The sequence below is a fragment of the Phocoena phocoena genome, chromosome 8 (genome assembly GCF_963924675.1).
Source record: "Phocoena phocoena chromosome 8, mPhoPho1.1, whole genome shotgun sequence".
NCBI classification, from domain to species: Eukaryota; Metazoa; Chordata; class Mammalia; order Artiodactyla; family Phocoenidae; genus Phocoena; species Phocoena phocoena.
The window spans coordinates 74,560,480-74,584,236 of record NC_089226.1 but is presented as its reverse complement, the minus strand read 5'-3'; the positions used below and the strand labels follow the sequence as shown (position 1 = coordinate 74,584,236).

The following is a 23,757-nucleotide window of genomic DNA, read 5'->3' as shown; positions in this document are numbered from 1 at the left end:
CGATCCCACAGTGGCTACTATGGTGTGCAACCCAGATCCTCCTCCACGGCCAAAGGTCACATTCCTGAACCTGCCAGACAGGTGATGAGCAACAGCTCTCAGCTGAATAGTGATCCGGGACTTGCCCTTGTCCAAAGTCAAGGTCCCTTCCCAGCACAGCCCACATCCAATGGGTGGTTGATGAAGCTGTTGCAAAGTCCTGGCCCCTTGCCCCAACTCAGGATAACTCCAAGGGTCATTCCAGCTCCACAACTCCTTGGAGAAATGGCTGAGATATCTGCTGTAACTGCACTGCAGTTCAACCTCTCCTTCTGCCCAACCCAGCTTCCTTCACTATCTCATTCCCACCCCAGAACTGATCCCTGAACTTCCTAATAAAATACAAACAAATCTCCATTTCACAGTCTGTTCACACAAGGCCACCCCTGTGCGTTCACTCTCCCTCCCAAACTCCCAAACATTCACACCCCCACTTAAGACTCCAGCCACGCTCTGCTTCTGGGATTTGCATATACTGTTCTGCTTCTCCAGAACACTCAGCCTCATCTACCTGCTCCTGGTAACCTTCCATCCTATATACCCATCAGTTTCAACTTAGGCCCGACTTCCCCCCAAGAAGTTGTTCTTGACCTCTAACACTGGAGAACTGCCCTCACTTTGTGTTTGTGTGGTACTCTGGACCTCGCCCTAACAGAGAAAATATCACATTTTACCTCTGTTGCCCCAGTGAGGGTAGGAACTATGTCTATTCATAACTTTATCTCTAGCCCCAGGCTCAGTGCCTCTCCGGGCTTATTGTTAGTAACAATTTTAGAATTAATGAGCCTCCTTGGTAGCAAAACCCAGAGAAATGTGCTGATTCCCAGATGCGAGTTCTTTCTGCTATTCAATGCTATTCCAAACTTTAAAAGCAGACACCAAGGTTTTCAGAGCAAAACCATCAACAACAAGGTAGAGAACCAATAAAATTTTCTAGATAACCCCCTTCCTCACTTCATTTTAAAAAATTATCCCCGATCATCTTTTATGCCTCAGTTTTCCAGATAAATCAGTTGACTCTGACTCATGGGTCCTAATGATCATGTGGATTCCCCTACTTGCTTGCATGGGGAGACCATACCTCCAAGAGCCTGAAATTCCTGCCTAATAAACTCCCACACTCCCAAACACAGCTGCTGCTAACTTGGCAAGATGGCTTGCTCCAGAGTGACAGTTCTGCTAAATACACGGCTGTCAAATCTGCCATCTGCTCCTTGGCCCAGGGTGGGAAGCAAAGAAATAGACTTTCCTTCCTTATTTTTGCACCTTGCCACCCCCATGATGTTAGGATCACACTTGCTACCCTGTCTGAAGACATTCGCCCGATTCCTCTCATCCTCTGATAGACACTCATCCCGGAACTTCGATCTGGAGACAGGAGTGTCTTACTGTTTACATTCACACCACACACGGGGACACATCCATCCCTCAAATCTACCAGTCTGGTATAAAAATTAAATGTCCACTGAACTTCATGTCTTCACATGGCAGGGTGCCTTAGGGGCTGCAAGTGACATCAACATGATGTTGTGTACCTCAGCCATCCACAGCCTCGGCACTGATGCAGGATGCATGGACGATTACAGTATCAGTATCTCCAAAGTTATCTCAGGACAGCTTTCAGCATCACCACTGAAGGTCACAAGAATTTCCCCTGCTTCCTCCTCCTCACCCCACTTCTCTGACGACGCCCTTCCTTCCCAGCCCCACCGTATGCCTAACACCAGTCCTCATTATCTAACCTCTTGATCTACAGCCAAAAGGCTTATTTTTGATATCTGGGAAATTCAAGCAGACGGTAAGTCAGGCTCCGATACCTGCGGCTGGGGCATTTGGGATGCCATTCCAACAGCTTTTAGTATGAGTAGAAATGTAAATGGATACCTGAAGCCCTTCACATCACACTGGGGACATGCAAACGAGACCATTTCACAGTGTCCGACGATGAAATTGAAACTCGGCACCGACACACACTTCTCCACCATGTCAGAAACAAAGGTACCGGGGATTTACAGAAAGAGTTATGCAGTTGTATCTTTTTGCGCCCACAGACACCTGGCCCTTCAAATCCGAGACTGATTTCTCTAGTGCGATGGAGGGGCACTTTTGCCATTTGGGTGCACGTTAAATAAACAACCTTTAGGCCCCACTTGGCACCCCTGTCACATGTGGATGTGGATGTGCTCTGCCTTTATTTAGGGATCTGTACACACCAGCCATCCCTTGGCACTCAGCAGCTGAGAACATCAAAATCAACGCTCTGTGTTACACTTTAAAGGAGAGTGGCAGAGCAGAAAAGCTCAACACCCAAGGAGCTACCCTCCCTCGGTGAGCTCGTTCACAGACCTAGCTTCAGATACCACCTCTCTGAGCATGACGCCCACGTCAAACTGGTTGTCCCTCAGCCATCTCCAACTCTCCTATACCGAACAGAATGTATCGCTCCTGAAGCCATTTCTTCCACCTGCCTTATTTCTGTTAATCACACTATGAGTCTCCCACAGGCTCTTGTTCGAAACCTGGCAACTTCTCCCTTACAGATGCTCTGTCCCTGATTCATCTGTCTCACGTTAAAAAAAAAAAAAAAAAAAATGCTTACGGAGTACCTACCCTGCCCCAGGTCTTTTGGCCATCACTCAGCTTCATCCCTTCCTTTCCATGTCCCCTGGCTGTGCCTACCTGCCTGCCGGCCTCATCACCTCCACCTGCAAATGGGCCTGAATCCCACACCCAGCTCCCTGCCTCCAGCTCTCCCCACACAGGGGCTTTTATCAAAGCATTTCTCTGATTATGCCACAACCCTGCTTCAAAAGCTTGCTTCTGAGCCTCCCAAACAAACGCTGTGTTTACTTCCATGATTCTGCATGTGCAATTCCCTTTGGCAGGTGTGTTCTTACCTACCTTGTCCACATGGCAAACTCCTATTCATCTGTCAGCACCCTACTCAGCTATTCCTTCCCCTATGAAGTCTTCCTAACACACACACCCCCAAGTTTCTGATGGAATTAATCACTCCCTTCTCTGTGCTACCCTTGCGTCTTACATAGCATACACACTGCACACTACTCTTGTAATGAGATGGGGCATACATCTCCCTGGACAGCAGGCGGGGAGAGGAGACAGGTTAAAAGCATTAATTCTGGAGCCAGACTACCTGGGTTTTATTTTGGCTCCACCAAGGCTGAGAGCCCTTGGACAAGTTAGTTCTCCTCTCTGTGCTTTACCTCCTCATCTATAAAATGGGGATCATAGTGGAGCCTATGACTCTAGGTTTTTGGAAGAATTAAATGAATTAATACACATAGAAAAGCTTAACAGTGTCTGACATAGAATGATTGATCCACATGTGCCCGTTGCTGTAACCAGAGGACAGAACAGAGTTGGGAGGGAATTTCAGTAAGGATGACTGAACGAATTCAGTGGAATACAATCATCATCATCCATCCCCAACCCGCCTTTGCAGCGTATTTCTACTTCTCACCTACAGAAACCCTGTTATCACCTAACAGACTATCTCCCTGTCCTTCTGCAACCTGTCTTCCTTTGTAAATGCTGTTTTGCATAGCTCAAGATTCCCTCTCCATCCTTTTCCTTCTCTCCCATCTCTGATGGTTCCCAAATCTATCTACCAAAAGAATACTAATTCTAGGACACCACTGTCCAGAGATTCCGATTTAGCAGGTCAGAGAGGGGCCCTGGGACACTCTATTTTAAGAAGTTCACCAGGGGATTCTAATGCGTAGCTAGGTATGTTCAATTCCTTAAACAGAGCAGACACCCAAGAAACGCTGGAGGAATGAGACTCCTGCACTACTTTCTGGACTTCCATGCCCATAGCTAAGGAATCTAGAAGGCTCTCCTGAGTTTTCCCTGATGGCTCCCAAAAAGATGGAGGAAGAGCCTAGTATCAGGAATTATGAAAACTGCCGTGCTCTTGGAGATGGCCTGATTTATTGGTTTTTTTGATCAAAATAAAGTACTTTTCTCAGATAATGAATTGAGACTTAAACACTTAGACCAGGTTATTTCCTATTGCCACATGGCTGTCCTCATCTGTAAGTGCTACAGCTCCTTGAAGCCATGACGAGTGGATGAACACTTAGTAAACGAGCACACAAAACAATCGGCTTTCATGTATCGGCTCTTGAATCAAATCAATACTTTTTCTCAGAAACCCTAGGACGCTGCCCCACCCAAACCCAGAGAGTAGCTTGGGAAATCTTATCTGAAAGGGACAACCAAAGGAAATATTTTCCATCCTTTACCTGATGTGAAAATATTTGAAAACTTCTATATCTTTTCAAATTAGAGGGTCTTTTCCTGCTTACTTTTATTTTTAAAAACATCTTTATTGGAGTATAATCGCTTTACATTGTTCTGTTAGTTGCTGCTGTATAACAAAGTGAATCAGCTTTACGTATACATATATCCCCATATCCCCTTCCCTCTCGCATCTCTCTCCCACCCTCCCTATCTCACCCTTCTAGTCTTTTCCATATATATGACCAGGAGTGGAATTGCTGGGTCATATGATAATTGAGTAGTGTTCTTAAGCATTTATTTGTATTACCATTTTATTAAAGTATAAACATCTCAAACTACCGATCTGAGCTGCTGAGAAAATTCATTCTACCTCGCTAAATTGCTATCAATTCCAAACAAAGGCAAAAAGCACACTGATTGTTTAGCTAGCTCATGTACCAGCATCTTGGTAAAATCGGGTAACTTGCTGAAATGTTTTTTAAAACTTAATATTCTCCAGTAAATTAGAATAAAGAAAAATGACTATCCCACACATTTCTAGTGAGAGGATAATTGGATGATATATATCAAGGGCCTTGAAAATGTCAGTCTCTTGGCCCAATAATTCTACTTTGGAGAATTCTACCTTAAGAAAACATAAAATACAAAAATGTGTCCTCAGAAACATATTATTGAAGAGTAATTTACAATAGTGAAAAGTGGGAAGACAACCTAGTTCTCCAACAATTGGGGAATAATTATAAGTTACGCAACAGCAAAAGGGTGGAACACTAGGAAGCTCGTTAAAATGAGGTTTATACAGTTTTTTAAAGGATAGTAATACACTTAAGTGATAATGGTGGTAAGTCAACAAAGTAGGTGAAAATTATCTGCATAAGACCTCAACTGTCCACAAAACATAAGTTTTAAAAAACCAAATCCCCTACAACTTCAAGAGTGTTTGTTTCCAAGTGGTGGCATTATGGGTGATTTTTCCATCTTTACCTTTACCCTTATGTGTTTTCAAATGTTCCATGGCTTTTACAAGTAGACTATCAAAAGCTTAACACAAAAAACAGCTGAAGAACTCACCTACTCCCACGTCTGAACAACAACTGCCAAGAGACAGCATTCACAGATCTATCCACAGAGCTCAAAGTAATAGATTAAAAGTACCTCATATTGTTTAAACAAATTCCTAAGTCTCTCAACTTCTTCCTCTATTATATTGACTATATCAAGATAGAAAAAAATAATCTATGGCTACTAAAAACTATCTTTCCATCATGGAATCAAACTATAATCTCAACATCTGGGCCCCTGATCTATCTGTATTGCCAGACAGGACTTCCAAAAGCACTTAGAACAGAAATAAGAAAGTTTCTTTTAGATCAACTCTGCGTAAGCCCTCCAGAGTAATGGGTGTACCGCGCCAACCATAAATAGAAGACATTTTCCGAAGTTCCTTTTGAAAGAGTATAAAAAAAGATTGGGCTGGTACAAACAGACCAGCTATCCCCACTTCCACTGTCATATTAGGTGACATGCTATTCTTGACAAAAAACTAGACCACTGTGTTTTGAAGACCTAGTGATGATGGTGGTTTTTTTTGGTAGAGAAATGGTCTTGAAAATTATCCATCGGATGGCACATTTCTAACCTAAACGCTCCTTTTTCAAAGAAGAGCATATGGTTTGATAAAAAGACTTTGGGCTTTGTAGTCCGACAGAATTCATTTTATATCTCACCTCTGTCACTCACCAGCCTTGCAAACTTGGTAAATTATCTTCCCCAAGCTTCCTATAAAACAGGGATAAAAATAATCCCCACCTAAAAGATTGCAGTGGTTTCAATAAGCTAATAGAATGAAATGACCTAAAATAGTAACTGGCACATACCAATCATTCTAAATCACAGCTTTTACTCTTCCTGGTTGTCTCAGTGTTCGTTTCACCATTTCATTTGAAAGAGTGTCCTTTGCAATTCAGAGGGAAAAGGATTTTTAAATCATTATATAATTTGGACCAGCCAACTCTGAAGGAAATTGTTCCAATATTTTAACTGAAGTTCAATCCAGAAATTCCTAACAAAGGCCCTTTAATAACAGGAAACCTGGCCAAGACCTCAGAGAGCCGAAACACAGAGTGTGGCCCTTGATCAATCAAAATGAGGGGACCAAAGCACATGGAGCCTTGGAGTCCTGACTACGGAGCAACTCCAAACACTACCAGTTGTTTGACCGCGGACAAGTGACTTAATACTTGTGAACCAGTTCCCTCTACATAAGAATGTGAAGAATAATAATTAAGGTTGATGTGAGGATTTAAAACAAAAAATAGCCTATGTAAAGTGTCTGCACGTCACAAATGATTAAAATATAGCCACTCTTATCATACATTTATTATTATATCAACTGCTAGGACTTCCTTTCATCAATGTTAATCAATTGGGGCCAGAAAAATAGGGGAATAAATCAATCTCGAAGCACAGAGGGCCACCCCGACCCTCAGTTAGTACTCACGTCGGCAGACCTTACAGCACTGGCCTGCAATGTGCACAGGGAGGGAGTCTGGAGAGCAGTTGAGGGGGGGACAGGACATCCTTCGACATTCCACAGCGCCACTCTGAGGAAGGAACAACAGGGAAAGGAATCTCAGCAGAAGTGAGCTCAGCAGCAAAAAGCTCACATCTCATCCCAGAAGGCTCACCAGGGAAACAGAAGCAGTGTGAGAAACTCCCAGTCCACTCCAGGATCCCAAATAAAGAATTTTCTCCAGCCCAAATGAACCCATGCCACCTCAGTTACTTTTCTAATATACATCACTGGCTTTATTCCACCTGCCCATGTGGACTAAGTAGATTAGGCAGAAAACAGAAAAGCCTATTTTTTACAAGAACATAAATAACACCTTTTGCAGACCCTGTCAACCATCGTTGAAGCGCTAACAATCATTTTGTATTTTTGCAGACAAACAATGGCATTCTTCAGATAGTTATCAAATAATTTCAACTGAACAGGGTTTCCATATTAATTTGGGGGAGCCTCTTATAATTCTCTGAAACAGATCAAATAGTACATACAAATAATGGATAACCTGAAAGAAAGTCAGAGGATCCTGCAATTCTCTAAAACAGAAAATGGATACGTCGTCAAATACAATGAAAACACCTAGAAACTAATTAAACCACCTTTTTAAAAGGTATTATAGCAGAGAAAAGTTGTGAATGAGCCATTAGGTGGTTTGAAAACCAAAGGAGTCCCTTCCTCCCTCTGCTACTCTGCTACTCTAACCTCGAAACAGTAAGCTTCTTAATCATGTTAGATCATATTAGAGGGTGTTGGAAATTAAAATCTGCTTTCTCTTGATAAGAATTTGCATTTGTAATGACACTTTTCCAGCTTCCCTTCACAATTGCGCCAATTACTAAATAGGCACTTAGTAAAAAGGCAGTACTTCTTAGAGTCAGAATTATAAAGAAACAGGTTACACAATAATTTGTACAACTGCCCTCTTAAAACTGTCCATTTAGGTACAAAGAGGCTTACTTTGCATGTGCAGTTCCTGCAGTGATCACCATCAACCCAGGAGTCTTGGTCTCTATAGAGCAGTCCACTCACTTGACAGGTCTTCTCACAATGACAGTTTTCCAATTGACTAAGTCTTGTCTCTGCATAGTTCAGCTGCAAACAAGAGTTACTACGTGTAATTTCTGTAATTCAACAGCATTGTCCTAACAAAGCTAATCGCAACCAGAAAAAATAAATCCAAGCGGGACAAGAAAAAAATGCTCAAAGCAGTTCAATGATTCTTAGCCAGATCTGTTTTTCGAAGATTTTTTTTAAATTTCACACAAGGTAGAAGCATTCTAAATTGAAGACATATTGGCTCCCGTGGTCTAATGAGCACCAAATGAGACATTAAACTGTATCTCAGGGACCTCATGGGTGTTCATCAACGCGTGTGCTTTCAGCTCAAACTCACACAGAAACACTTGTAATGAATGTGTTCTCAAGGACTGTTACAATGTTTACAGGAGATCTAATCAGCAGCTCTGAAGCCCTTACATTTATCTCCCGCAATCCTATCCCTCTTCTTCACACACTAACCAGAGTGTCACGGTTTACAAGCTGGGAAGTCACTGCTTCCTCTTTTATGAAAAATTCTGGGAAGTCATAGGCAGATCTTATTTCTCCCCAGCTCAGGATCCTCCAAATAGAATGCCCCAGAATCCACTTTGGTGTTCAGACAAGTTCAAGAGAGGCAACCAAACCCCCAGGTGAGATGAGGACTTTGTAAAAAAAGAAAAAAAAAAAAAGAAAAAAGAAAACCTTTTTCCTTTTTTTAGGTCACCCAACTGCTACCATTAAACATGCAATCTTAGAATCTCCGATTTGAAAGAGTTTATAAAGTTTAAATGACGTGACAGGTAACCCCTTCAAGTGGTCATCCAGCCCCTGTTTGCACATGTAACTGTAACGGGACACTCATTACCTTCCAAGGAAAGCTACTTTTCTTGGTTAGCTCTGGATATTTGAAACGCCTTTCTTAGCTTGAGCTGTGAAATTTCTCTCCCTTCTTCCTATTAGACCTAGTTTTGCCTTGTGGCCCATCCTGAGCAAATCTAACCGCTCTACAAACATTTGAGGTTATCCTGTCCTCATGCCTGCCCCTGACCACAGTCAGCCCCACCAGGTTCCCCTAATAGCTCCTCGTGATATGGTTCCAACCCTCCCTCTTGACCATTGTCCATGTAGGCGACTCCAGGTTGCCTTCAAAACTACGGTACAAAAAACCTTGACATGTGGTATGATCTCTCTGTCATCACATCCATACCAAGGAGTAACTCGGCCTGGTAGCAATCTCACCCTTCTTCCTTTCTCCTTACATAGAGAAGGTCATGAGAGAAGAACAAATACCACTTTCTAAAAATTCATCATACAGTTTCTTTTCCTTCTCAATCATACTTATATATCCCCGTCTTGAGTATTTTCCCCATACAGGAGATCAAATCAATTTTTGATCCCAACTAAGACTATTTCAAGGCAATATTTTAGTTATAATGGTTGAACCTGGCTAATGATGACTTCTACCATCTTTCTACATTTTCTATGGTTCCAGTCCGTACATGCTCCTCTCAATTACTCATAACAGTGCTACTCTTTGGAAATGGAATCCACATGCAATTCAACCTTGGTCTTTGTCCTTTATTCCATCTCTTACTCTAAACTTTTGGAATTTCTCAAGAAAATTGGATCCTCGTCTGCCTGCCATGGGTAGTACCAAGAGGAAGGGAAAAGAACAAATAGAACCCTAAACAAACCACATGCACTATAATCAACCCTGAAAAAACTGAGTCGACCGTGCCTGAAAATTAGCTTCCTATGACTCTCTACTATACATGATCTTCCAAAAATGCAAGTTACATTTAAATCTCCAGCTTAATCACAGAGCGTCCAGAATCGACGGTAATTACGTTCTCTGGGAATTCTTTAGGAAATGCAGATAACATATACTTCCGAGAGTTTGGTGACACCAAGTACCAAAACCGTGTATTGGTAAGAGATAATAAAAAGGAAGTGATAACTCGTCACATATTATCTTTACTTCATCTCTATAGCCTCAGTAGTTCCCCCCACATAAGGTGGTGATAGACATATGACCGTGGAATGAACAAGGAAGAGTTGAACTAGGAGGGAATCCTTCCTAAAAGTGGCTCAGGATGAGCAATCTGTGAGAGGAAGGTGCCTGTCTTACTCTGAAAGTCTGGAAGAACCCTAGTGTCTGTATCACCCCAAGAAGGGGACTTCTTAAGGACTAGTTCAAAAGGCTATTCTGTATCTATCCAAGTTTCCTGTAAATCCAGGAGCTTTGCCTAAAGGCAATAGCTCAATTTCCAGAACCGCCCAACAAAGCTGAGCTGTGCTCACCTACAAAACTCAACTCCCAGGAAAAGCCTCGATTTTAATACAATGGAAGCTATTCTCAAGGCCGATTTTGCTTCCCTTCTGAGTACTGTCTGTAAATTTTTAATATATTTAGCCTGTTCTGACGACAGTGAAAAACCCTAATCTCTGTGATGATAAGAATGCATCAGACAGACACCAAGACAAAGGAATATTAAGGCAAAAAGCTAATTTTTCAAAGGCACTTAATATGTAATCTTGCCTTCCTTTTCCCCTGCTTAAATCCTGAAGCAACAATAAAGGAGAAAAAGAACTCTGAATTTAAAAATGAATTACATTTTCTGTCTCTGGCATTAGCATGCTGAATTTATACAAATTCATTTTCAAAAGCTATTTCTACACTACCTGCCATTTTCTCTAAGAATGCCTACAGATCCAAAATAGATATGGTATCAAATCTACATCTCTTTTCTGTTTTACCTTTGCGCACTTATCCAAGCAACCATGGACCGAATCATTTATTCTTAACCCTACACATTCAAAAGACAGACAGCAGAGGCCTTTTTCACAGTAAGAGGTCAATGAATGAATCTAAGTACATTAGTCATGCAGTAGATTTCTTTTTCTCCTTTGAAATATTATTTATTTGGCATTTGCTACATGAAAGGGAAAAAAGAAATCTATTGTGTTAAACCTTTAAGCTTAATTGAAAAATCACTATTGAGCTCCTTGAAACAATAAAGTCTCAAAATCCAATGTTACAAGCTGAAATGCCACTCCAAGTGCTGCTTGATTTACATAAATAGATTTGTCAAAGATTTAAACAGAAGTAATCAAGAAATTCCCCATCTTCAGCATCTCTTCTTCCTGAGCTTGAAGGAAGAATGTGATTACCGCACAGGTGGGATGCAAGAGCAGGACACAGCCTGATCCTATCGCTGTGTACCTGGCTCAGCAGGTCTGCGGTTCCCACAGTGTAGAGACTACCTGGGAGACTTTCCAGAATAAGCCAGGGGATTGGTGGTCTCTTGTGGATCACTTAGGGGAAGTATCAGGGGACTGCTTCCCTGCACCTTCTCCCCCTTGAAAAAGTATGGTTTTGCCACAATGCTGGGATTCTTCAAGAGGGCTCTTCTGTACCCTGACCTCTGTCGCCTGAAGCTACATGCTTCCCTGATCTTTCCTATATCAAGCAAGGGCACAGTCATTTTCAATCACCCTATACTTTGAAAGGAGAAAAGGAAGAGCAAGCCCTCGTAGGCACAACCCTGAGCTGATCTGGTGTCTGTGTCTGTTTGGTTTGATGTGACTTTGGCTACCAACTCCTGTCCAGCTTGTGCACTGGGCTCGCTCTCTGGTAGGATTCCATGGCTTCCACTGTGACCCAAGTGTGAGGACTTTCTGCTGCTTTCCAAAACCTCCTGGCTCTAGACCAGGGCTCTGACAGCAACTTTCAATGCAATCTTTATAAAACGAAGAATAATTGTCACCATTTTACATACATGGAAACTGCAGCTAGAAATGAGACCAGTGACTCGTTCCAGGCTGCAAACATCCAAAGAAGTGATAAAAATGAGATTCAACATCAGATAAATCTTACTCCAAAGCCCATTTCTATCTCCACCATGATCTACATGACTAACGCCTATTTTAATCACAGCTGCTGGGCAACTCAAACCAAACCTCCAAACCCATCAGCTAAATCTTGCCATGATAGGCTTATTTAACTAAAGGCAAAGCCCAAATCCAGGTTGATTTGGTGCCATAGAATTCCCTTTGCACCCAGGAACCCTACTTGAGTTCCAGTTTGTCTTAGCACTCCAGACTCCATCTCCTTCACTCTGCCAAGAGATGTATTACACTCTGCTTCCACCAAGATGGCAGACTAGGTACCCTAAAAGACTTCACCAATTGAACCAACTACAATGCTGGATAATATACACAAATCATAACTTTTAAAAATCATCACAGGAGCTGATAGAAAAGGAATAAAGCCACAGTGGCCAAAACAAACTGACAGCCAGGGATCCAGGGAGGCGAGTGAGCACCAAAGCCAACCTCCATGACGTCAGCCAAAACATGGAGCCCTCAAGCTCCCGCCTCGCACAGGGGGCCAGGGAGAGGAAATAGAGAACAGGGTCTGCCCAAGATGGGATGTCTTAAAGGAAACTCTTACATCAAGGTACAGCCCCAAAGGGCTGTACCCTCAGCTTAAGAGTGAACGAAAAGGAAACAAGGTTTGCACCAGGCTCAGAAGGAAGACCTTCCTACTCAGACCATGGCACTGGCTGGAGGGAAATATCTTCCTTCCGAAGTCTTAAAGAATTCTTTGCTGAGAATTCATCTGGCTGATCCCAGGTTAGCAGTCTGATTCTGAGCAGTCCTTATGACCTGAAAACCCTTAAGGAGATAATGCAATAGCGGTGACCCCTGTGCGGTCCTGGCAGGAGGACATACAATGTAAACCCAGGACTCAGAAAATTCCCACATCTGTCTAAGGAAAACAAGTGGCTGTAACCAGATGGGTGAGTTAAGAGGGCTTGTCCCTGCCCTGACATGCCTCCTTCAAAAGCTGCCACAAGCTCTATGCTCACGTTTCACTCCCAACAGGTACCATCTGAACACACACTTCTCCTTTCCTCTCGTCTTATGGGCTCATTCTTCTTCTCACTGGTATCGCCATCCTCCTACTGGTAGCTTCCACCTCCCTCTCTCCATCAGTCATTCCTTCTTTACATCTTTTGGTTCTCTTGCTAATCTTCTCTCCTCCAACCATAAACTTCCTCGGTTATGATCCAACTTACAGAATCTAAGTTTGAACCTTGGCTTTGCCATCCACTTTTCTTGGGAAAAGCTACATAACTTTCTTGGGACTCAGTCTTCTCATCTGGACAGTGGGCTAATAAACCTAGCTCAGAGGATTGATGGAAGGATTAGAGAGAGAGTGAATATAAAAGTTTAAGCATTGTAACTAACACATAGTAAATGCTCAATAAATACTACCTAATATGAATATCTTTCCAGTTTATTCCAGATCAGGGGTTGACAAACTAAGGTCCATGGACCAAATCTGGCCCAGCACTTATTTTTGTATGGCCTGTGAGCTAAGAATAACTTTTACATTTTTCAGTAGTTATATTTTATTTTTTTATCGAAGTGTAGTTGATGTACAATACATTATATAAGTTACCTGTGTACAATATAGTGATTCACAATTTTTAAAGGTTATACTCCATTTATAGTTATTATAAAATATTGGCTAGATTCCCTGTGTTGTACAATATATCTTGGTAGCTTATTATATAATAGTTTGTACCTCTTAATCTACCACTCCTACATCACTCCTCCCCCACTTCCCTCTCCCCACTAGTAACCACTATTTTGTTCTCTATATCTGTGAGTCTGCTGCTTTTTTGAAATATTCACTAGTTTGTTGTATTTTTTAGATTATTTTCGATTCCGCATATAAGTGACATACAGCATTTGTTTTTTCCCTGATTTATTTCACTTAGGATAATGCCCTCCAAGTCCATTGATGTTGCTATGAATGGCACAATTTCATTCTTTTTACAGCTGAGTAGTATTCCTGTGTGTGTGTGTGTGTGTACCACATCTTCTTTATCCATTCATCTGTTGATGGACACTTAGGTTGTTCCCATAGCTTGGCAATTGTATATAATGCTGCCATGAACACTGGGGTGCATGTATCTTTTTGAATTAGCATTTTTGTTTTCTTTGGATATATACCCAGGAATGGAATTGCTGGGTCATATGGTAGTCCTAGTTTAGTTTTTTTGAGAAACCTCCATATTATTTTCCACAGTGGCTGTAGCAACTTACATTCCCACCAACAGTGTACAAAGGTTCCATTTCCTCCACATCCTTGCCAGCATCTGTTGCTTGTGTTGTTTTTGATGATAGTCATTCTGACAGGTGTGAGGTGATGTATCATTGTGGTTCTGATTTGCATTTCCCTGAAGATTAGCAATGTTGAGCATCCTTCCATGTTATATTTTTTTCTTTTATAAATTTAATTATTATCATTATTTTTTTGGCTGCATTGGGTCTTCACTGAGGTGAGGTGTGCGGGTTTCTCATTCGGTGGCTTTTCTTGTTGTGGAGCACGGGCTCTAGGTGCACGGGCTTCAGTAGTTGTGGTGCACGGGCTTAGTTGCTCCGCGGCATGTGGGATCTTCCCCGATCAGGGCTCAAACCTGTGTCCCCTGCATTGGCAGGCAGATTCTTAACCACTGAGCCACCAGGGAAGCCCCCTTTCATGTTATATTGATTGATTATATTGAAGTGAAACAAGTATATACATCATGTTCTCAATTTTGCTTCTTGATCTATAAAGACTAAAATTTACTAGCTGGCTCCTTACAAGAAAAGTTTGCCAACTCTTCTTCTAGATTATCACAGACTCCAAATTTTGCAGTGAAGATGGAAGTACTCAGTTTTCTAATTATAATTCTATTCACAGTTTGAAAGAAATAGACTTTTATAAATCTTCCAAAGTGCTGGGGGTGTTTAGAAGGTGGATTAAACCATTTTCTGCTCACAATTAAATATCTTCCGCCTCACAAATGGCCATTTTACACAATAACGTTTTGTGGACAGAGCTCAATGTGGCTGCTAGATAATAACGTACAGCTAAAAAGAGAAAAATGACATTCCTGCAACGGGAAAGAATGAGAATGAAAAAGGGCACTCTCATCGCCAGGAGATGGAGAACCACAGTCACCTGAGGCTGAGTGGCATGTTCCTTGTTCCAAAAATTTGGTAGCGATCTAAAATATAATTCACAGTATTGAGATCAAGCTGCTTCAGACGATATGACATAAAAGCTTCTCTATGCCACAAGCCGGGAAGGCAAATTATTGCCTACGTTTCACATTTCCACTGTACTCTGAAGTGAAAAGTATCTCTCGAATCTCAGTTTTAGTTTCTCTCTTTACAAAAGTGCTCTCCTTTGCAGACAAAAGGGGACTTGGCCAGAGACCTAGTTTGAAGCAGAAACACTAGCTTCAGCAGCAGAGTCTTTGAGTCCAAAATACAGCCGTACATCCCAAAGACTGACCTACCCACCGATTTTTTCCACGTGCTACGGCTGATGGCAGGAGCAGTCACAGCCGCAGGTAGAACAGGATTAAGGTATCATTTTCACTGTTATTAAAATTCGCCCTTTTGCAGAGCGTAATGTCTCTTAGGGCCAACCAAATTCTTTCTCTGCCCTAGGCTGGAACTCACGTCCACGACTGATCGGTATCATAACAACAGCATCGGCCACGTTTTCTATTTATTCAGCGCCTTTCCTCACAAGGCTCAGGGCTTTTCATTATCAATCTAAACGGTATGAGTATATATTATCAAAGCCCCTAATTGTTTACATCCCCGGCTCTGCCACTCAATATGAACGTCTCTGGGGTAGAAATCACATCCTCTTCATCACTGCCTCCTATGTGCCTAACACAGTGCCTGGCAAATAGCAGACCCTCAAAAGATGCTTGTTAAGTGAATCATGGGGAGGAGGGAAAGATGCAGAATTATAAAACTGAAGGTGTTGAAAGGCAAACTCTGCCTCCTTCACTATTTAACTCAGGACCAGTTTTGAAACGCATCATATATTAGAAATGTGATATAATGCCTTCCTGTGACAATAATCTGTTCCTAACAATAGCTATTCTGCCCTTTCCGACTACTGGCAATGATTCTTGCATCTAAAAAGCATTAGCTTATAAGCAGCAGTGACTCTGACCATATATCATCTCTCAGTGTTACTGGTTTAATAACCAACGGGCAAATTCCTTTTCCACCCCCAGGGAATATACAGTGATACATATTGCTTTTCTTCCAAACATTTTTCAACTAAGTATTTTGATACAGTCTAATAGTATCAAAGGCGCAAATGGTTATGTTTACTATAGGTTGTCCTATTTCGAGAAAGAATAAACCATTTTATAGCAACATATCGCAGATGCCAACACTAAAAATGTTTCCATTATAGCGTATCACTCTAAACTCCAGATAGGATGGACAAAGAAATGAAACAGCACGAGTGAAATTTAGATACCTACTTTTGCAGTCATCTTGGCCAAAAGCTCTTGTAAATCCATTATTCCTTGCACCAGGCTTAAGAAATCACTGCAAGTTGGACAAGCTCAATAAAGAAAATATAAAATAAATGTTGGTACTGTGTTAAGAGAAAATATATATATATTTTAAACAGTAGTTGTTTAGCTATATAAAAGTGTTTTCGCTTTTCTGGTTAAGTGTGACTTCAAAATTGGAGTGAATTCACAGAGGATTTCAGATCTAGATCTTTTCCTTTCATTGATAAGCAAAAAGAAAGGAACAAGGACTAACTGAAAAGGACAGTATGTTTTTACCTTGAAAACATTTTAAAATTTAAACTAAACTCTCATTTTTATTGGGACTAAAGAATTGTGAATTATCACAGAAGCAGCAAAAGTACACTCATATATATCCAAGTCAAGAAGTTTAAAAAATAGTTTATAAACGTATATTTATATAATTATATGAAACATAACTTTCTATATTAACCTAGACCCAAAACGGCTCATATAATCTCTTCTTACCTTCAGATGTTAATTCTACAAATAATACGTAAGCTTTTTAAAAATCCTAAGACACAGAAGTATTTTAGCATACATAAAATCTCTCACTAACCCCACCACCTCATAAGTCAACAATGTAAACAGTCTGTATCCTTCCTGAAGTGCTTCTCTGATATTATCAACAAGCTATATGATATTAATAATTCAGAAATGCTTTAAGTTGCTACTTACTGCGATTCAGGTTCGGACACTGTGTTAAGTATCCATTCGGCATAAAGATGATTTTCCCATCTTGGATAATCCCCTTGATAACAGAAGAGAGAGGTGGCAATCAGTATTACAGTTACCAGTTCAAATGGCCCCTGTCACATGCTCTTTGCAGGGAAGTTTTCTTTTCTTTTTTTTAGCAAGACTGATAGCCATGTTCAGAAGGTGAGTTGGCCTTAGTGCACACTGACCTACTCCAAACCATCCTCTTCTAAAAAGTCTCAAAATATCCATTCATCTTGAGAAAGCTACAATTACTTACCACTGGTTTATGCTAATGATATCACAGAACTAAGGATCCATCAGTCAATGTTCTCAAACCGTCCAACTATAAAGACATTGATGCAATAAAAATTCTCCTCAATGCCCTAGTCATCTTGGAACATTAAATACTGCTGATTTACAGGATTTTTTTAAGTGGGAAAAAGCTCCAATAGGAACATATTAGACTAAAGTGCTCTACTGATTCATTAGTCTAGGAAATAAAATTAGACATGGGGAAGACTCCTTAAGAACCCTGCTCTCAGCTACTTGAGTAACATGAGTCTTTGCTGGTGAGTCTTAAGATTTGCTCCACACATCACTGTGGATAAAAGGTGGTCTTTTAATTCTGCAACTTAGTCTGGAAGAACAGCCCTAATTTAACAAAGTGTTTGGGGCCGCCATCTCGCAATGAAAATATTGACTTGGCTTTTGGATTTTTCACATTGAGTTTCAAGATTCCGTTTTTAGGGTATTTTTTCCTGATTTGATGGAAGAGATATTACAGAACAGATGGAACATGTAGAAGCTGGTTCAGAATACTGAGCTTAATCTATAAATAAAATATAGGCTTATGATAGTGTGGTGAGTCTTTCAGAGGAAGCAACATTTAACATTTATGTGCTCATCTTCTAAACAGCGGAAGGTAGTCAGCAAATGCTGTCTCTGCTTATTATTCCAAGATAAAGTATTAACTGGAAATATTAATAGAAATAACAGGGTCACAAGGCCTCTTCCTCCGAATTAGATACTTTGATTAACCTCTTCCTCTTCGAGGATGATGCAGTGTCCGTGATTACGAGAAGAGACAGCCTCACCATGGGAAGGAGGTGCCTGCCACAGCTCTTCAAAATGAATTTGTCATCTCTTGCTGGGGAATTACAGGGAGCAATTAATGGAGCACAGTCTAAGTCAATCAGCTTCTTCCTGGCACAAAGTTGCTCAGTTTTTCGAAGCAAATTAACTCCTCTGAGAGGCCGGGGTGCCTTTCAAGCACATGTGAGGAATTTGAGAAAAGCATGGGATTGGCAGTCAGGGGCCCAAGGTTTAAGGTCTGGATCCATTTGTAGCTAACTGGCTGGACTTAATAAGACAACCACCCTCTCTGAGCTTCAGCTGCTTCATCTGGAAAAAGAACTGCTGTATGCAAAAGCTACAGAAGCTTCTAGCACTCAAGTGCTGGGTCAGTGAAACAGGCGTCCAAACTGAAAGTGTCACAGTTTAGATCTCTGTGCTTTTGCTAACTTTCAAGATAAAAGAAAAAATCAGTCCACAGCAGACAAGGCGATAGATTTCCCTCAAAGAACAGCCCATCAGAGAGAACTAAATACACATCAGAAAATATCTGTCTAATGAGGCTGAATATGGATGAAGTTATAGTGACCAACTATTCAGGTTTGCCTGGGATCTAGAGATTTCAGTGCTAAAACCGAGAGATTCCAAGGCAAACCGGGACAGGTGGTCACCCTCCCTGATGCCAAAGTGGCAAAAGCACACATACCAGGAAAGGATGAGGTCTATCTAATACCTGCCGGTTAGAAGAGCCTAAATCATTCTTATTTTTATCAGCCACGGAAAGGGCCCTCAGAAACCTGGTCTATATTTGTAATGGTATTATCTTTGCCAAAACAAATAAAAAGTCCATTTGAGGGCTTCCGTGGTGGCGCAGTGGTTGAGAGTCCGCCAATGCAGGGGACATGGGTTCGTGCCCCGGTCCGGGAAGATCCCACATGCCGCGGAGCGGCTGGGCCCCTGAGCCATGGCCGCTGAGCCTGCGCGTCTGGAGCCTGTGCTCCGCAATGGGAGAGGCCACAGCAGTGAGAGGCATGTGTACCGCAAAAAAAAAAAAAAAAAAAGTCCATTTGAAAAGGATTTCCCATCCACTTATCCTGTAGCAACATATATTATACATGGCAGTATTCCTTTTGTTTTCTTAATGACTGATTTTGTCACTTTATAAACTACTAATTGCCTCTCCCACACCTTTCTTCCACCTGCCTCCCTCCTCTGTCTTTCCACTTTTAATCTCCGGCACACGCGTGTGTGTTACACAGATCATTAGGTGAAGATCAATGATGTTGACTCGAACAAACATGGAAATAAGAACTGACAGCTTCTCAATCGCTATCAACACAAAAACTCAAGGCACTTGATGTTTTTTCTGAAAAAGAGGTCATGAGGGTCAGCCCACATACTGGCATAAAGACATGTTCTTGCCAAATGAATCAAGATGGGAATGCTAATGTATTTGAACGGATGTAATTCCATGCTGGATTAAATGAAGGATGGCAATGTACTGTACAAATACCAACTGTAACCCAAAGAAGTGTGAGTGTATGTATGTGAACCTATAAATACATACCTGTGTATATATCCCAGTACCTCCCCATGACAAGAACCAAAAGGTCTTGCACTGAATTGTCACATGAACTAGAGTCATCCCTCAGTAGCTGGAAGGTGGTGGTTCTGGGACCCTCCCTTCCCGCTCCACCACCCACCCACCACAGATACCAAAATCCGCGGATGCTCAAGTCTTTTATATAAAAGGGCATAGCACGGTAGGCCCTCTGCACACACAGGTTCAGCATTCATGGAGTCAACCAACCGTAGACTGACATTGGTTGATTCTGCGGATGTGGAACCTGCAGACAGAGGGCCAACTGTACTTAGTGCCCGGACATTTGTCAATAAAAGAAGCATTTGCTGAGCCTGTAGTTTTCTTTAGAAAACGGAGTTTTATAAAGTATAAAGCAACAAACAACAAAGAAGCTCGATCAGCCTTATTTCTCCCAGAAAAATCATCTGGGAGGATTTCTATAGATGAAAATGTACCTTAGAGCACAGCAACTTCTCCCCAGAAAAGATGAAATAAGGGATAAAGAGACAGAATTTCTATTATTTCTCTTCATTTAACTTTAAATGTATCTACACTTAACTGAAAAAAAAAAAAAGAAAAACTCTGGCTGGGCCTATATAACTAGTGGACCTCATTTGTACCATTCTCCACAGCAGTATTTCTCAAACTGCCAGTTTCTTAAGAATCACACTGAGTATTTGTTTAACATTCAGATTCCTGGATCAACCCCGGACTCTGTTTCAGGAGGGTTGGAGTGGGCCCAGGAATCATCATTTTTAAAAAGCCGTCCCAAAGGATTCCCATGAAAGGTCAAGGGGCCCCACTTTGAAAAACCCTGCCCTGTTGTCAATCACTTGGATTTTCTGGAGCAAGAGTGTTTACTCCTTACAAGTTCAGAGTGGTGAAAGTAGCACCTGCATCCAGTACATGAACAGAATAAAATCTTACCGATTTGGAACTGAATGGCAACTAACCAAATCACTAAATTATAAAAACTATGAAAGCAAAAATCATAGGTTTCCACCTCAGCTTTCCCTGCCATTCCTATCATAGCATATTTCGCGAAGTAGGTACAATCAATACCTAACCTGCATCAAATTCCTAAAAACTATAAATTATATAATTGTAAGAGAGCAAAATTTGCCACTCAAAATGTCTCACTGGCATGCAGATTATTTAGACCTGAAAACAATCAAGACCCAAAAGACTCAGGAAGAAACTCTGACCTTCCCCCTAACTGCCTGAAAGAATTTAGATAGAGGGCCTGTTCCCAGAATAGAACTGTCATCAGAAATATCTGCAAGGAATATGAACTAGGTGTGGTGGGGCAACTTAGAGATCAGCGTGCGCTCTGCATCCCATTGTCTCTGCATGGCCCAGCAAACATTTATTTACTGAACATTTGCTTTGCCATCTCCGTGTGAATTGCCTACCTCCCCTTGAATCCCAAAGACCTACCACCACACTCTCTGTTGTTGTCTTTAGCTGAAGACAGTATTTAAGGTGAGGGTTTCAGCTATTTTGGTAAGCTACTCAGTTTTCCTGGGTCTCTGCCATGTGTACATGTTATTAAAATTTGTTTTGAGTTTCTGTTCATTGGTCTCATGTCAATTGAATTCTTAGACTTGTCAGAAGAACCTAGAAGGGTAGAGGAAAATTTCTTCCTCCCTGACGCAATATTGAACTATAATTTTCACAGCTGTTAAGAGTCTGTGAAAATCATGTAGAATGCTAGTTGTTAAACTAGGGGAACATATCAGAATTTTAGAGGAGGGTGAGGGAGCACAGTCATGTATGAAATTTTGACAGTGGTTCTGAGGTGATTTTGAGATGCCCGATGAAAACTACTGATCTAGGACCAGATTACCTGGTCATTTGACCTATGAAAAATCTAAAGCTCTGATACTTTAATTAGCTTTCCTAAAGGACACCTTAATCTTAGGCCATCAACTACAGGTCTACTAACTCCAGATGAGGGCTGGGCCACTGCAACACAGTGTAAGTAAAAGATATCATTTGAGAAAGTCTCACAGTTATGTGGGCTTTGTAGCACAAAATGGTGCTACAAGGAAGTCCTGTTATCAAAGTGAGGTTCTATCTTAACTGCCTTCATGGAAAGATAGTATTCACCCAGCCATAATGAATTATTTGCATTAGATACTAACAGCTTGCTAAAACAGTTTTTCAATGCTGGAAAACTGAGGTCCTTTTAGGTAGCCTAACATTCTCCCCCGCAATCTTATTTGCACTATTAATTTGCTAAACAATCCATTTTCTTGTTGTTAGTGCAATGCTAAATCTCAGCCCCTCTGAGGATCTAAAAAATTCCCTAAGGGGCAGAACCCAAATTAATAAGCTTTTACTATCAGTACGATGGAAAGAAGAAAAACAGATATTTTTTCCTCTTTGTGACATCCACCTGTTGCCACCTTCTACTTCCCCCTGCACTCAGCTCACCAGGCACTGAAAACTAAATTTGTACCAGGCAGGTTATACATTATGGGTTTTTTGTCTGGGGCACTGATGCCCATTATTTCCGTGGTTCCAAGAACATTTACTCATTTCATAGTAAGAAATATAGGAAGATGCAATAAAAAGATTAGAAAAATTAAGCCATTATTATCCTCTTCTGTATGGAATAACTATTAGGCAAACCCTACGAACACTTGGAGCTTTCTGATACAAATGAAAGCAGCTTTGCCGCCAAACAAATGCTAATTCTTTTTTTAACGCTCTTATTTCCCTGCAGATCTCTGTTTACATTGAAGAAAATGCTTCCATTTTTTTGTATGCTAAAACACTGAAATAAATTGCTTTAAAAGGGAAAGGAAAAGGAGGTGGGGAGAGTTCCTGGAAGGCATGTAAATATATGGATGAGGATGTGTTCTGTTTATAAACTGGCAAGGACCCAAGCCTTGGCAGCAGGCTAGCAAAAAGTAAGACTTGGGAAACCGACAAGGAGGATTTTCACAATGCAGCCAATTATGTATTTCTGCCATGAAGACAGTTAATAAAATATTCCAGCTTGCATAAAAGCCAAGAAAGACACTTGTCGACTTTCATTATGATCAATAAAAACTGTCAGTTCATTAGCATATCATTAGCTGTCCTGCTGTTTCCAAAGCCTTAATGCACAGAAATATTAATCTACAAATATGTAAGATTCCCCAGTTCTGTGACTTTGACTTTCTGCATGAAAGGAAAAGTGAGAATTAGAGATGGGAGGAATCCAATATAGCTTCTTTTTCTATGTGCCTATAAACATATGTTTACCATCTGTGGAATTATGGGAACCAGCTGAGGTAAAAAAAAAAAAACAACAGCTGTGGCATTAAAAAAAAAAAAAGTAATTTCACTTCCCAGTGACAGCTCAGCTGTTAAGGAGACAGTGAAGTCCAGGTAAGGGAACGGTTTCAGACCCAAGTTCACCAGACAGAAAAATAGCGAGAGACAGAGACAGAAAGGCTTGTCCTCTGTGAAGGGCTTTGAGATGGGAATTCTCCACGAGATCTCAACTATTTAGAAACTGTCAGAACACCCAAACCTCTGAAGCACTGTGATTCACCTAGGCTTACCCTCTGGAATAATGACAGCATAATCATTTTAGAATGCATCAAAGGGAAATTGAGTGGTAGGCAGCCACCTTGATAATGAAAACCTATGACAATCAGAAGATTCAGATAAGCCTATCACTACTGGCCAACTATTTTCTCAAATGAATGCTGTTTTGAAGCAAAGAAATTCCCAGCCTGTGTTCTGTGTCTCTGATAGGAAGTAACTAAAGCCAGAGGCTTACGAGCCAAGCAACAAGCAAGTGATTCCACCCTCTGCTCTTTTATCAGCAGCACCTTCATTGCACTATTCATAACGATGCACCAGGACCCAGAAATTAGGTTTGACAAGTGAGCTTTTGCTTTTACTTTGCCTATGAAATGATGTATGCATACTTAAAATAGAGAACACTACAGTTTTAACCTGAAAACACAACATAAGCATTATTTAGTTCTGGAGCCAAAAGGCAGGTGTGGTTCTTGGACCCAGGAGGCAGCTTCTACCAGGTATATATTAAAAGCCTGAGAAGTCATCGGAGAAGTGACTGCCTCTTTTACAGG

The 23,757-nt window shown here is 41.1% G+C and overlaps 1 protein-coding gene across 3 annotated transcripts in view; it reads right to left on the bottom strand.

Moving 5' to 3' along the window:
• Positions 1-23,757, bottom strand: part of NELL1 (neural EGFL like 1) — an 876,133-nt gene that overhangs the window by 672,591 nt on the left and 179,785 nt on the right. For all 3 annotated transcript variants that reach the window (XM_065883022.1, XM_065883023.1, XM_065883024.1), the window contains 4 exons: positions 16,993-17,065; positions 16,261-16,343; positions 7,829-7,963; positions 6,803-6,905 (listed from right to left, as the gene is read on the bottom strand). In XM_065883022.1, the coding sequence (XP_065739094.1) occupies positions 6,803-6,905; positions 7,829-7,963; positions 16,261-16,343; positions 16,993-17,065 (394 nt within the window). The remainder of the gene's footprint in view (positions 1-6,802; positions 6,906-7,828; positions 7,964-16,260; positions 16,344-16,992; positions 17,066-23,757) is intronic.